Source organism: Podarcis erhardii (assembly GCF_964252035.2).
Source record: "Podarcis erhardii genome assembly, chromosome: 11".
NCBI classification, from domain to species: domain Eukaryota; kingdom Metazoa; phylum Chordata; class Lepidosauria; order Squamata; family Lacertidae; genus Podarcis; species Podarcis erhardii.
In genome coordinates, this window is record NC_138501.1 from 19,827,324 (window position 1) to 19,842,645 (window position 15,322).

At 41.0% G+C, this 15,322-nt stretch overlaps 1 protein-coding gene and 1 long non-coding RNA gene across 2 annotated transcripts; one reads left to right on the plus strand and one right to left on the minus strand.

Moving 5' to 3' along the window:
- Positions 1-1,322: 1,322 nt before the first annotated feature.
- Positions 1,323-5,448, plus strand: LOC309352213. The gene is made up of 2 exons (XR_014161132.1): positions 1,323-3,751; positions 3,782-5,448. It is a non-coding gene; the product is annotated as an uncharacterized lncRNA (long non-coding RNA).
- Positions 4,552-10,459, minus strand: SRP19 (signal recognition particle 19). The gene is made up of 5 exons (XM_081880622.1): positions 10,309-10,459; positions 8,724-8,799; positions 7,545-7,616; positions 7,009-7,120; positions 4,552-5,683 (listed from the first exon to the last, which is right to left on the minus strand). Exons 1-5 carry the CDS (start codon positions 10,347-10,349, stop codon positions 5,550-5,552), a joined length of 435 nt encoding a protein of 144 aa, XP_081736748.1. The 5' UTR covers positions 10,350-10,459; the 3' UTR covers positions 4,552-5,549.
- Between the last annotated feature and the right edge of the window lie 4,863 nt (positions 10,460-15,322).

The window sequence follows — 15,322 nt, forward strand, 5'->3', positions numbered from 1 at the left end:
TTAAAAAGCCTTGCTTGTATCTTTTTAGGTAAGGCTTGCCAGTGGAACCAAAGGATGATGATGCATTCTTATAAAGAAAAACAGGTAGATTTACACCTACTGTTAGGGTTACTACACATGTGACTGTTTAAAAAAGAAAGATAAGAGTAGTGTCCACAAGAGGCAGACGTTGAAAAAATACTGAATATTTGAAAAATATCTAGGATAATTTTAAAAGAATTTATAGGTAATGAGACAAAAATAACACCTATGTGAAAGAGAAAGAATGAGGAAAGAAGGTATCGCATAAATAAATGCTATCATTACACATGAGATTTTTAATTGGGACAGTGGAAGAAGCAAAGCAAGTCATACCAACACTAAGCATCGAAGTGGTTGCAACAGAACTTAGTGAACAGGGTATCGGCCAAAACAGGCCTCTTTAATATTTTTATACGTATTTATTTTTTTAAACTGCTGTTTGGACGTGATTTTAAACCCCGTTTTGGAAAGCACCCTGATATACTCTACCAAACACTGTCCCTCTTCAGCATCCATTCCTTCCTATCGGGCTCGGCACAGAGTGTTACTGGTGGTTATTTGAAATCTGCTTTGCACGTAAAATCGAAAGAGCTTCCCTGCAACTTTGTAGAAAAGAAACTAATCAATACATGTAATGCCTGGCTTGGTTCAGTCAAAACAGCCATCTAGGTTGGCATTATGCCTCTACCACGGAACAGCCACATGCCCTTGCAAGCTTGCCAGCAAGACAGAATGGTAATAACCAGCGTCTGCCTATTTGGTAGCCAGACTGTTCCTGTTACCAAGGTTTCATTTTCAAATGTAAGAGTCATAACAAGCCTATTCTCTATACTATCAAAGCTAGTGTTCACTACCATATCTTCTAATTAAGCCAATTGCACTGCTTTTCTCTTGGTGAGCAGTGTCCGAACGGTAGCACTACTTAATGACAAATCAGCATAGAGGTAGAGAGATGTGGAGGGAAAGGACTTGCCCCTTGACTTAACCGAGATTTAGCAGCAAAGGAAAGCCAGAGTACTGTATTTTAAACCTTATGTTTGATACAAATGCTTTGGATGTGCATCCAAGCAAGCACATGATATACATATGTACAGAATGGAGGTAAAGGGGTGAGGTAATGTGCATCCCTACATCCTTAAGGAATGATGCGCTGGTAGTTAACACTCGGTTGATGTATATGCTTCTCAATCAAGTTTGTTCCATTCTGGTAGTAGACCTGTAAAGGGCTGCTACTGCCTATTACAAACGTGAAACACCAATTTAAAGGTCTTGTGTAACAACAGAGGAACAATTTAGCTAGTGCGTTTAAAGGTCTTGTGTAACAATAGAGGAACAATTTAGCTAGTGCGTCCACCCTTAGCAGATGTTTCTAGTTTGGAAATTATTTGTGCCAGCTTTAAACTACCCTGAAACTGATGACAAAAGAAGTCCACACTGGTGGGCTTCATGTTTGTTCATAAGCATTTAAAACCAGTCTGAAAGAGTCAGAAGATGCTAACGTTTTAGCTGCAGAGCAGTCTTGCATGCTGTAATGTTTTATTTCTATTGCATTTTTACGTGCTTTTGAGTAATTTATGTGGAAGCTGAACTGATTAAATTGCTGCCATATTAGATAGATTGTAGGGCAAGGTGCAAGCAAGTGTAAATTTGTGAAGCTCAGATGATTTATCCTCACATAGAAACAAAATCTAGTTATATATACATTGAAAGTATCTCTTCAATTTGTAAACATAGAAGTATCAGCAGCCTTACATCAATGTATCCATCACATACAAAAAACTGCACCGAACTTGATGTAGCCAGAGGATGCTCTGAGCCATTGTAGAAGAGGGTCCCCTCACAGCCACCTGTACCTCCCCAAAATCTGCTAGTGAAGGTTCGGGGACCCTTCAGAACTAGGGGGTAGACACAAGGGGGGCTTGCAGAAGAAAATAAGTTAAGACCATCTCTCCCATCCACCCTCTTGCAGTAGGTATGTCTCACAGATCTCAGTCCCTTCCACAAATGGGAGGTGTTCTGTTTGTAAAAGGGCAGCTCTGGATCCACACACAAAAATTATTGTCAAGTGCTTGAAAAAGTTAATATACCTTACCAGCTTGTGCTGAAGATGTAATGTACGTAGAAGAATGCAAACAAATAAAGAACAGTATCTTAACCTAATGTGATTTTTACATTTATTCACAGACTATATTCACGCTGCATGTAGAGGAATTAAGAATTATGCGAAAATTCATTTTCATCCAATAAACTACTGCAAAAACTCACCTGGCTAAATCTTCACAGTTGAGCTCTTCATCTGCATAGTAAAAAGGGCTAAGAAAATTCACTAGTGGGTGTAGAGGGAGGTGTGGAGGGTTTCATATAGTTTATACCATCAGTGTTCAGTCATATCTCTTTTTGTGGGATAAAATATTTGCATTTATGGGGAACATTTTATTCCTCTCCTTTGCTTTAGAGCTGACCAAGGCAGCCCTCTTGCTTTTAACCCCTCTGATTAAGAGAGAAAATGGGAGACCGATATGTATACTAAACACAATTGGGGAAAAGTAAAAGGAATTTGAAATATACTATTTATCCAGAGTCTAATAATGTTCAGTTCCCTGCTGATGCTCTTTTTAAGAGGCCAAAGCAGCCATAGCTTACGGTAGCCCTGTAAACTGCACTTGAAACACAAGTCCTCAAGACGTTTGGGCAGAAGAGACGGGGGGGGGAACCCTTTAAAAAAATCCTTAAGAACATATGCTTTTGCTGAACAGTCTGGTGGCCCATCTAGTTCAGCACCCTGTTCTCAGTTGACAAGCAAATGCCTACAGAAAGCTCACAAGCAGGACCTGAATTCAACAGCACTCTCCCCTCCTTACAAAACAGAATTCAAGCAAGACTAACAGACAGACAGCAACCATGCTACTTTGCTCAACCCCACATTCTAATTTTAATTTTTAATGTAGTAAAATCACCAGTTTTCCACCATGTGAATCATCACATTCGTCATGTGACATGAAACCGAAATGGTAGAAAAGTCACATGATGAATGTTGCTTGACTTTGACCTCAATGTAGCAAGAGATGGTATGTACCATGAAACTGTAATCCCATGTCCAGCCATCACTGCAAAACATCCCTTCTTTAGACAAATATTTGGATTCATTTTATAAATTCTACGGACTTGGATAGAGTTCTCATTGTATATTTTAAATGTGCTTGGTTCTTTTAGTATAACACTAAATGATGACATTGGATGTTTTATGTAGTCTGATTGCTCTTTTTTTGTAAACTCCCTTGAGCAGAATGCTTCTGGCAAGTCTTTAAATACATGCAAAGCTGCAAAGCACACTTTAAATACAGATGCAGAAGGCACAGCAAACACAAGGAAGCCTCCAAATGTGCGTCAGAAGTTGAATTCTGGGACTGATATAGCAGGTGGCCCAGAAAACAGATTTCAAAAAATGCCACTAACAGATTCTTAGGGTCAGCATTTTAGGTTGTTCTGTCAGCTAAGCAGCAGCATTACTGCAACACATTAGAAACTCGAGCTAGTGCGGAATTTGGCAGCCAGGTCGCTCACCGGGGCAAGACGGTTTGAGCACTGCACTGGCTGCCAATTAGTTTACAGGCCCAGTTCAATGTGCTGGTTTTTACCTATAAAGCCTTAAAACTGCTCAGGACCACAATACCTCAAGGACCACCTCTCCCCATATGAATTAACCCGGATGCCACAAAAATCATCCGAGGTCCTACTATGTGCACCTTCTCTGTGAGAGATCCAGAGGGCAGCAAGATGAGAAAGGGCCTTTTTTGTGGTGGCTCCCTGCTTGTGGAATGCTCTTCCCAGGGAGGCTTGCTTGGCACATTCATTACATATCTTCGGGCGTCAGGCGAAAATGTTTCTCTATAACTAGGCCTTTAAGTCAAGAATTGTGGAGTTGCTGTAAAAGCACAGTGTTGAAGCCTCTTCCAATAACACATAAATCCCTCCACTTGGCAATTTACATACTTTTTCCTACACAAATTACTTTCTGTAAAATAATGTATAAAGAAGTCCTTTGTGTCACCCTGACATTTTGGAAATATGACAACAGCAAGAAAGCAGTATTTGCAAACATGATATGACTTAAATCATTTGAAGACAAGACTAGGCTAGAAGGCAATTTTTAAAAAATGCTCTAAGGAAACTTAAAAGAGAGCAAGTTCAACAGCATGCTTTCCACTGAGCAAGTCATGTTTAACATTGCTGCCATCTAGGGGAATTTAGCAAAACTTTCACATTTTGCAAATTTAAAATCATGCACTCTGTGGGTTCTGATATTGAGGACTAAACTACTGGTCTTCAACTGGTAGGTTAGGACCCACTATTGATTTGCAGCCTCATTTAAGGCAGGTCACAGCAGCAGCGCTAGAACCATACAAATATGGTAAAAAATATATACATATTTTGTCTAAAGGTGGGGCTCAACTCTGAAAAGTTGAAGACGATTTGGCTGAATGACACAAAGCACCACGAGAGCTGCAAACTGGAACAAAGGAGCAGCACTATGTGCATAAAATATAATATATTTGATATGACAGGAACTTACACTTCTCTGCCACAGTATCGCTACTCGAATCCTGCTAAGAATTCATGACTTTTGGCTAAACAATTCACCAACTTAAATGTGTCATAATTTTGTATTATCATGATATTATGCTAGTCTAAGGTAGCAGTTGGGTAACCAAGTTCATTTAAGCAGAAAGAGTATACATATATTGGCCCAAGGTACTTTGGGATTAATCCAATTACAATAATTTCTTAAAAGTGATTTTATAGTATTATGTATCATGCTCTAAAAGCATTATAACAGATATGCTAAACCATCAGGAACATTGCAGAAGCAACATCAAAATAGTTTACACTTTACCCCATAAATATTTTAGAATTAAATACATTTTTGACTATTGTTTAATACGCAAATCTGACTGTAGTCTGCGTTCCACATTCATTAGACTATTCAAATACTATACAAGTAGTCTAAACAAATGTTACAACATACCTCATTCATGAGGGGTCTTCAGATTGCCTAGCTCCATTATAGAGTGATTCAGATGTAAAATTAAAATACCAATTAAAACCAGTTATTTTAGACTGAGGAAGTTTTAAAACCGTGCTTTCTAAGCAGTTTGATTCAAAGAGTTGTTTATTTTAATAATGAGAATAATCAGTTTAGAAGCCTCATACAACACTGAATTAACCTATTCCTCTGTTATCTTTACCAATCTGGACCATATCAAGGTCAATCAGTTCTATGAAGTATTGACTGTATCCCTTTTTAATGTATTTCTGCACATTAATAGACAACATTTTCAGTATAAATACTAAAGTAGATGTTTCCATATATTTCCAATTGATCTGTTGTAGCATTAGATAAAAGTTAAATGAAGTCCAGTCCAGAAAGTTTTGACAGTTCCCATTTGTTTCTCCAACTTTCAGTTCAGATGCCAATAATCCCCTTCATCTATATTCATCTTAATACATTGCATATGTACCAGCCACACTCATTTCTTCTTCTTTCCTTTACCTTTTTTACTTCCCTCTCCTTGCTGTAGGCTTTGGTCACTGCTTCCCATTTTCTGTGTCCTTGTTTTTAGTTTAGGAATTGTTTCTGCTGCATATAGCATCACTGCCTTACCTAAGGGGGGGGGGGGACGACAGAGGTAAAGGAAAAATGAGAGAAGACGCAACAAAAAAGCCCTTCCATTTTCTACCACCGCTGCTGCATTTACAAGGTAACTGGAAGTTACACAGGAAACCACCCAAAACTAGTCACCTGAAGCAGAAATGGGGAGCATTTTTCAGCCCAAGGGTCACAACCCCTCATAACTAACCTTCTGGGGGCTGTAATGGCAAGAGTGGGCACAGCCAAACAAAACATGGGTGGGTTGCACACACATTCCTTCGCTACAAAAAAGAAGAACCCATCTCAAGTAACATGGTTCGGTTTGGCTGTGAATGAGCCCTCTGTGAATGGAAGGGGCCCTTCCATTCACAAAGAAAACTGGGATCCTGCTGGAGTAAGGTAGCAGAACAGTAACTTAAGGTATGTCTACTGTATTTAGACTTATGCTTACAGAAGTATTTGAAAATGATCAAGGGCTCTAGCTGGCCCAAGACATTTTGGCACCTGAGGCAAACCACAAAATAGCTTTCCCCTCTCTGCCAGGGAAGAAGGGTTGAGGGAAGTTCTATATCAGGAACAAGGGGGCAGGGAATAAATATCTACATCGGGAACTGTTGCCCCTGGCGATCCTGCTGTCTGAGGCGATTGACTCACATTGTTTCATAGGTGGGCCAGCCCTGGGTCTAGCATTTGCATTGATAGAATTTTTTTTTAATACTGTGCAGATGAAAACACACTAAGCCCAAATCAAGTCAGAGAGATGGGGAAGGGGCCTCTTGTACTGAAAGGTGCTGGTAGTTGAGTACAGTGGTGCCCCGCAAGATGAACGCTTCGCAAGACGGAAAACCGGCTAGACGAAAGGGTTTTCCGTTTTGGAGGCGCTTCGCAAAACGAATTTCCCTATGGGCTTGCTTCGCAAGACAAAATGTCTTGCGAGTTCCTGCAGGTTTCCCCCCCCCCTTTTCCTAAGCCGCTTATCAGCTGATCCGCTAAAAGCCGCTAAACCGCTAATAGCGCTAATCCGCTAAGCTGTGAATGGGCTTGCTTCGCAAGACGAAAAAACCGCTATACGAAGAGCCTCACGGAACGGATTAATTTCGTCTTGCGAGGCACCACTGTATATGTATAGTTTTTACTAGGAAAACAGTGCTCCCTAGGGAGCAGAGGGTGGTCTCATATGGCTATAAGATTGCAGTCCTACCTCTAGCAGCCTCTTTTTCTAAGGAAGGTTTTTGCAGGACTCCCCACCCCTACATGTACACACACACCTTCTGGGTACCTAAACTTAGGTGTCTTTAGTTCAAAAATTATAATTTAAGAAAGATAATCTCACTCACGTGTTGGAAACTGAGGCTGACATAGTTTGCCGTCTTCTGTCTTCAGCTGAATGCGCACTCTTCCTCTATACTGTGCATCACGGTTCCACTCCCTAGGATACATTTTGTTTTTCTAGCATTTGGGGAAAAGGTTACCATTTTATAACCAGGCTTACTTAAAAATACATGCATACTATGACTGCAATATGAAGTCCACTTACTATTGAGTAAGACCCACACTAAACTCTGAGTAAAGATGCTCAAGACTGAACGATTAGTTTGCACAAGTTTTTCACACATTATTTTCGTAAACACAAGTTCCATAAGGTAGGCCATTATTCCCATAGCTCATAGCTTACTCTTAAGGTGCTTTCCAATCTAAGCACCTCTGATTACCATTAAAAACATGAACACTTTTTTGTAGTACACATATTTTTACTCTTTGTAAAAACAAGCAACTAGTAAATACAAAAAAACATAAATAAAACTAAAATGGACAGACATGTATACCTGTGGTATATTTTCCAATTACATTGAGAACTAAACATTATTATTACCTCCAAAAGCACATTAAGTCCAACTGCTGCACATACATCTTGAATTTCTGTAGATGTTGGATTTTCAACTGCCTAGAAGAGTCAGACATTTTTAGTTACTATCAGGTGCAGCTAAAATGGTTGATTACTCCAAGTAATAAAGCTTAAAGCTTTTCTTGTGTATAAACGTTAAAAAATGCTCAATGAACAGTTCAGTAAGTATTACTTTGCACCAACATGAGATATTAAAGTACTGTGGCAAGAACCAAATGTTCTGAGCTGGTGAAACACAACTATTAAGAATACAGGGTGGGGTGGGGCTGACATAGCCCTTTCAGTCTCTGGTAAATAAATTTTAAAAATGTCAAATCAAATACCTTTATTGGCATCACAATATAAACTGTTTCAAATCAGTAGGATAATTAAAAGGACAAGGGTGAAGCTGTCAAGGGTTATAGGGTCACACTGTGGTCGTGTGCACTTAGATGTTCTGCTACACCCAGGCTATTTCCCAAAGGGATGGAAACCCTTTCGGGTAAAATTGTAGCTAAAAAGGAAGCTACTAGAGCAGTGGTATCTTTGCCGTGATCTGCTAGGAGGAACCTCATTTGATTTCTTCTCGGAGTTGTGGGCCGGAGAAGCAACATTTTACTCAGCATCAGTTGGCGCGGTCTGCTATGTAAAGGGCAATCTAAGAGAATGTGGTCCATTGAATCTGGTACTTCTTTGTTGCAGACACACAAACAGGCTTGATATGGAGTATGTGAGAATCTGCTGAAGGGAAAGCATTTAATCTCGCGAGCATAAAGGCTCTTCGATGGGAAGGGAGTAGTAAATCCTTTAGGTATTTGTGTATATTTAAAAATGTACACAATCATTAATTCCCTCCTCCACCTTTCTACAAATTATTTTTATGCATGGTATGTATATAACCAATTTAATACATAAACAGCTCAGGCTGTATACCGGAAGGGTGAAAGCTGGGTATAATTGCTCCAATATATAAAAAGGGTATATAACTAAATTTATAATTTCTTTGCCAACCAGTTTTATTAATGTTACCAATTCTTTTACCCAACATTATTACTGCTGTATTATGTTTTTAGGTTGAACACCCCCATATTGTATATCCAATGAAAGTGTGTTTTACACATATTTAAATAAATAAATGTGACCCGCTCCTCCCCAATCCATAATTACTTTCTCAAGTGGTATTCTTCTTCCTTCTGCTATTGTCTTCTTGTTATTTATATAGGCAGGATATATGCAGATGAACCTATACCAAGAGAAAAGCAACACAAGTTGAAAGCTGCTGGTGTATGTTTAGAATATTTAGTGCTGTACCCCACTCCAAGACTCAGCCTGAGACTCAACTTTAAAGTTCCTGCCTTGAGCCAACCAAAGTGGAGTTACAGCTGCCAGACAATGGCATGATCAACTTTTTAAAGAAAATACACTTTCCCCTTCACTTTGATTGCAAATATGAAGCATGGAGCTAAAGGCTTTGGCTACCACCCCCAAAGGCTGCAATAGTTAACTAATCAATTGAGTAAGAACAAAATTAAATCAACTAAAAATGCATCTCTTGTTTAACCAGGCAGTAGACATATTATATTCGATACAGCAAATAATCAGATATCCAAATGTTAGCCTTATTAGCAAAACAGCACCATCCACATACAAGAAGGTGGTATTGGCAAGATTAGAGGAACCTAAATTATTAATTCATTAATTTATTAATTTAATTTGTATACCGCCTTATCCCTGCAGGTCTCAGGGTGGTTCACAGGACAAAAAGTTTACAGAAGTATTAAAAAAATGGGGAAGCCTCAAACCAACCTATTTAGGATTGAGCTTGCTCAATGGCCACTGCAGTGTACCCTGAAAATAAGGGAGTGTGGATGGAACAGAGAATGCTAGACATGGGCCAGGTGGGCACTCTGAACAAGAACTGTACTGCAACAATATATACCATGTATTCCACTTATATTGTTTTAAGTGCCCATAAAACTTGCCAGTGTGAGCCATCATCTTAAAGGGGCCCATCTCTAACACAAGATGAATACATCCTTAAGTGAACTGCAGCAAATTAACAGCATTATAACCATAGAAATACATGTCTTAGAAGAAGAAGAAGAAGGAAGGATCTCCATATACATGTTTGTATTAAAGCCAGGACGTAGTTCTGCAAAAGGTCTAAGAGGATGCTTACTTCCACGTATACCATCTAAGAAAGTACGGCTCTTGATTCCGAAACATTATTTTGCTTCCCCAATTACAAAAAGTGCATTAATTAATGCACGAAAACCCTTATGGTCTAATACCGTGGTTCCCAGCGTGGGGCACACGCCCACAGGTGAACAATTTGATTTTTAAGGGGGGGGGGGCAATTCGAGAATGAGTTATCAACAAGTGAATGGCCTTTTAGGCTTCCTCCACGTGAAGAGGAGTTCACTTTTGGAATAATAAGAATTTTATGTCACGGGGGCGGGAGGGGAGAGGAAGGCATCACGATTTTAGAGATGCTTAGGTGGGGCACGGCCAAAACAAAGGTTGGGAACCAGGTCGCTCGGCTATCAGCAGGCAGTTATCCTGCGGTTCTAATTACTTATAAATACGCTTTTTTATCCAAGGGCTGCCACAGCCGTCGAGCACCGCCAGGAGAATAACGGCCACTTATAATAACCACCTTCCCCCCTCGGGGTCCCTAACCCACAGCCGGCAGAAAGGGCGGGGAGCCGCCACAGAAAGAACCATAAGCACCGCGGACAGCACCGCACGTTACCGAGACTTATCGTTGGGCAAAGAGGGCGCAGCCCAAGCCATGGTGTCCGCGCCGCCGGCAGACCGGGCCGGGCCTTCAAAGCACAGCTCAGCGGAAGTTTGGCCGAGCCGCAATGGGAGACGGGAAACAGGGGGATGGAAGAGACAGGACCGGACGTCCCGCCCTCACCACCGCTAACGTTGCCCTTCGCTAATGGGTCACGGGACTATCATTCAAAAGCAAAGCAAGCGAGAGAGAAAGAGAGAGAGAGAGAGCGTCCCGGCTTTGGGGACGAACCAATGGGAGGCCAGTGGTTCTAAGTATCGCGAGAATTGTAGAGGGGAAAAGGTTACCGCCTCGCGAGAATTGAAGTTGCACCATAGACTTAAGAAAATTAGCATCTCGCCACCGCTTCCTATTTTTTTTTTCCCCTCGGTGGGCGGGAGTGGGAAACAAAGCGGACCAATCAGAATGTTAGCGTAGCGGCGGGTGGCTAGATAGAAGCACAGTATAGAAGCAAGATAGTTGCAAGCAGCGTAGTGCCGCCATATGCCCCGCTGAATTGAATGGGGCTTACTCTTGGGGAGGAGGTGGGCATGGGCGGGGCCGAGGGGACGCAGGGAGCGGCAGCTGCCCCCCTCCCCCCACCAAAAAATCAAGTAAATCAATACAAAATACTTGACTGAGGTTCTGCACACACACACATACACCCCACATAAATCCTGGCTCCGCCCATGTAAGTGGGCATAGAATTGCCGCAGCCTAAGAGTGGGGGGCGCTGCCACTCGGGGATGTTATATGAGAGGCAAAACCACGAGGTCTTGGGAGGAGAAGCCGCGGGCTGCACCGAAATCTCTCTCTTTTATTATTAAAATAAAATTATTGAATAATAATAGAGAGGCTCGGGAAGGGAAGGGGACAGAGAGAACCTCCCTCGGAGCGAGGGCTGCATCCAGACATAAGCAACTCTCCGGGGAGAGGAGGGGCGAGCGCGAGGGTGGCAGGTTTCAAGTCTGCTTTCCGAAAGGTTTTCCCATCATCAAGAGTGCCAAGTAGAATAAGATTTTTTTTGTGGGGGGGGAGGCAGGTAAGCCCCGCCCTACATAATCGATAACAAGACGCAGCACATGCACAGTATTTGAATGACAATGCCCGTCAACTTGGGGGGGGGGAGCAGCCCCCTCAAATATTTTTTTGGGCGGGGGGACACGAAGGGACCTCATCCCCTAGGAGTTGGCTTCTATGCCCATCATCTATTCTACGCTGTTTTAAATCGTTTTTATTATTATTTTTTAATGGATAAGTTGCAGGGTGGGTTGGATGGAGCACAACACGTTTCAGCATCACCGCGAGTTACTTTCAAGAGAAGTCAGGGTTTTGGTTTTTGTTTTAAAGATAGGGCCACAAAAAGAACCTTTTGCCACCACGGTATTGTAGGGAGGGGGGGGTCTACAGGAGTAGTTAGTAATATAAGGTTAATTAATTTGGGACACCATAAAAAAATGGGCATCACAGATTCAGAGGATTGGTGTGTGTGTGTGTGTGTGTGTGTGTGTGTGTAAACACATTTCCAGCAGCCAAAACTTATTGGTGTGATGTGGGCTAGCTACTCCTTTTCTATGGCTTGTAATAAAACACTCTTGGCTGAGGGAACTATTTCTTATAATCTTTGCATGTTCTCTAGGGGTTGTGTCTGGGATCCTCCCAGAACACATTGGAGCGTGGGATGCGAGAGGAAGTTTCATTGCACAGGTGGAACCTCTTGCACTAATAGGACAACATCGCTGGATACAAGCCTAGTTTTCCAAGGGTAGGTGCCACTGCAGGGGGGTTGGCATTAGAAGAGGATGGTGGTGTTGGTTGGTAAGGTGGGGGATAAGCAGTATTGCAGAGCGTCAGATATAGTATCATTCCCATCTGTTCCAAAGTGACTTATGAACTTGGTTGGTTTGGTTAGCATTTGGCTGGCAATCAAGGCCATTTTTCTTTTTTTTTAAATGCTGTTTATTGTCCAGAATGTGCATGGGAATGTGTATTCTGGAGACATTTCGTGGCTTATTGCATCAATCCTATTTATCCATGTATAGCTTCTGAATTTGATTGGTTTAAACAGGCACCAGGCACAAACATTACTCTTCTCCCAGGCCTTTGGCTAATCAACCAACCTTTTGCCTTTTAAACTGTGTGTAGGCAGGTATTATTGTTTTGTTTGTTACTATGCTATGTATTTTTCTGTTTTTGTATTATAAATCACCTTGTGATCCTTGGATGAATAAATAAATAGATAGATAGATAGATAGGAAGTTGGTGTTCCAGGCCATTCCATTCCAGATGGCACAAATGGGTAAATTTGATGGTTTCAGGTCTAAAATATTGTTCACAAGTGTTTAACACATTCCACTCTTTTTGGGTGTAAGTTTTATTTATAAAAGGGGCCTCTCTGGCCTGTTTTACAACATGCCATAAAATAATATCTAATGGAAAACTTTTGCAGATGAGCTCTTTAGCGCTCTTACAGTATCATCCTATGTATTTTTTACTCAGTCATAAATCTAATCTGTTCAATGGAACTTTGTCTCGAGTAACTGTGCATATGATTTCAGCCTCAAGGATCTCCCCCAGGGAACCAAGCAGACCTAATTTGCATTCATAGCAAGGCTTCATGTATGAATTTCACTTCTCTGCCCGTGCTTTATGTCAATGCAGCAATAGTGTCTTTGTCATCAAATATTAATAGAACTACTACAAAGGAATGTCACTAGACACACCTGCGTAAACTGTAATTGCTGCTTAAGATGCTAACAGATAATGCTGACACTGGGGAAACGTGGGATACGCCCCACTGTTTCATGCTGCTGCAATCTGCTGCAGCTTTGGTTCTATATAAAGGTTCAGCTATGCTGAGAATGTAACATTAACATTTGGCTGTATGTTACAGTTGTCAGTCAGGCCAATTGTCAGTGAAACCTTAGATAAAATTACATTTTTAAAAATACATGTCAGGGCAGGATACAGAACATCAAAGGCTGCATTTAAAGCTTACATAAACAGAGAAGATACATCAGTTTGCTTTAAAATTCCAAATGCATTTCCCAGCAGAGACTGCATATGCTTGACTCTCTGCTCTGTGTTGCAATGCAGTTTTTGCAAATAATACTTAGACCTCAAACTCTGTTAAATATACAGAGTCTTGTGACACCCTTAAGACTCGGCACATTTATAGCATAGGTTTTTTGTGGGCCATGCTATAATAAATGCGCTAGCCTTTAAAGGTGCTATGAGACTCAATATTAACTGTGTTTTCCCGGTCAGCTGGAAGTTTTATTGCACTATTTTCTTAAATTTGAGTGCTATGTCTTTAAAGATGTTTTATTATATGCAGTTATTCAACATGCACAAAATATTACAATTCATGTAAGAAGAAGAAAACACAAATTTTATTTCCCTGGCTACAATCCGAAACCACAGAAGGGTCACCCTTTCTCCTTTCTTTATGCCTTCCCATACGTATTTCCCTGGCGTGGTTCTCTTTTACGACTCTCCATAATATCCAGTCAGTTATTTAGAGCAATGCCTGTTGTGCCTTTGCACACCATCCAAGCTATTCTTAAAAATTCCACCTTTCGCATTGATTTTGTCAGAACAAAGATTTTTCCAAGTAAATTTACACAGCCACCTTATTTCTGAAAGCTATTCTTTTACAGATGTGTGTTTACTTTTCCAGTTACATAGGGCTGAATTTTTGCAGAAGGGAGATTGTTATACCCATGTAGGCTTCCCAGATGATTAGATCCTGATAATACAGTACAGTCGTACCTTGGAAGTCGAATGGAATCTGTTCCGGAAATCCGTTCGACTTCCGAAACGTTTGGAAACCAAAGCACAGAACCCATGTTGGATGTTCGGGTTACAAAAGAATGCTAGAAAACTGAAACACTCACTTCTGGGTTTTGATCGTTAGGGAGCCAAGGTCTTTGAGATCCAAGGTACAACTGTACTGCAGTCTCCCTGCTGCAAAAGTTCAGCAGTGTGCATTAGTCATTAAGGAGCCACAGGCCATATTAGTCCTGCTTCTCATTCTCCTTGAATGCTTATACCTGACTGAATGTGGCCTTGAACTGTGATGACAGTACCTCTTGCTTACCTGATGGAGATGTGGAGAGGGGTGTAGTATCTTCTGCAAGGCTATAATGTAGCCTACTGTACAAAAGTAGCTCTCATCTGTTGTGCCATTCACTTTTCCTCTGGGCCTGCCAACTGCTGCCATGCAGAACCTAGAAAGTTGCTCATGAGAGAATCCAAGCCTCAGGCTGAAAAAGGTTTCCCACCCCTGTGAGGATCCTCTGGGACCCCCCTGGGGTGTATCAGCAACTCCTCCCAGAGCAGAAATATATTTCACTTTTGCAGCTGAAATCTCTAGATCAAAGTCCCCACCTGCTACTTTTATGAATACATTTTCTACTTACTGCCCTCTAGTTTCTTCAATGCTTTCATTCCAGTATACTTTGTTACATACTCATTTATTGATACATGATTGTGCTCTGCCTTTGTTGACTTGTTTATACAGTGCCATAGATGTGCATGGTAAATGTTACTCTAAACGTGGGGAGGAAACAACCAGAAAGAGTGTAGGTATTGTGTGGTCTGAGCAACACTGAGAGGTGAATAGCCATGGATGCGACAAAATTATGGAGAGAGGCAGGAAGACTGAAGCGTGACAATAGTAATCAAGTTAGGATAAGACTAATATATGAATTAACATTTTGACTGAGGAGACAAGACAGGAACTTCTGGTCCTGTGTGACTGCATATCATTGTTACATACACTTATGCTGGAGACTCACCAAGATGTACAACACATTTTAAAATGCAAGGAAATATTTAATTTTCAGGGGAAATGCAAAAGGCCGATAAGACATGCAAATAGCAGATCTATCAAGTGTAGTTTTCCAAATATTCTGCTCCTTTTAAGGCAACCTGGATTCAAGCAGTATAATCCCTGTCTAACAACATGTTAATGTTTTGATATCCAAAT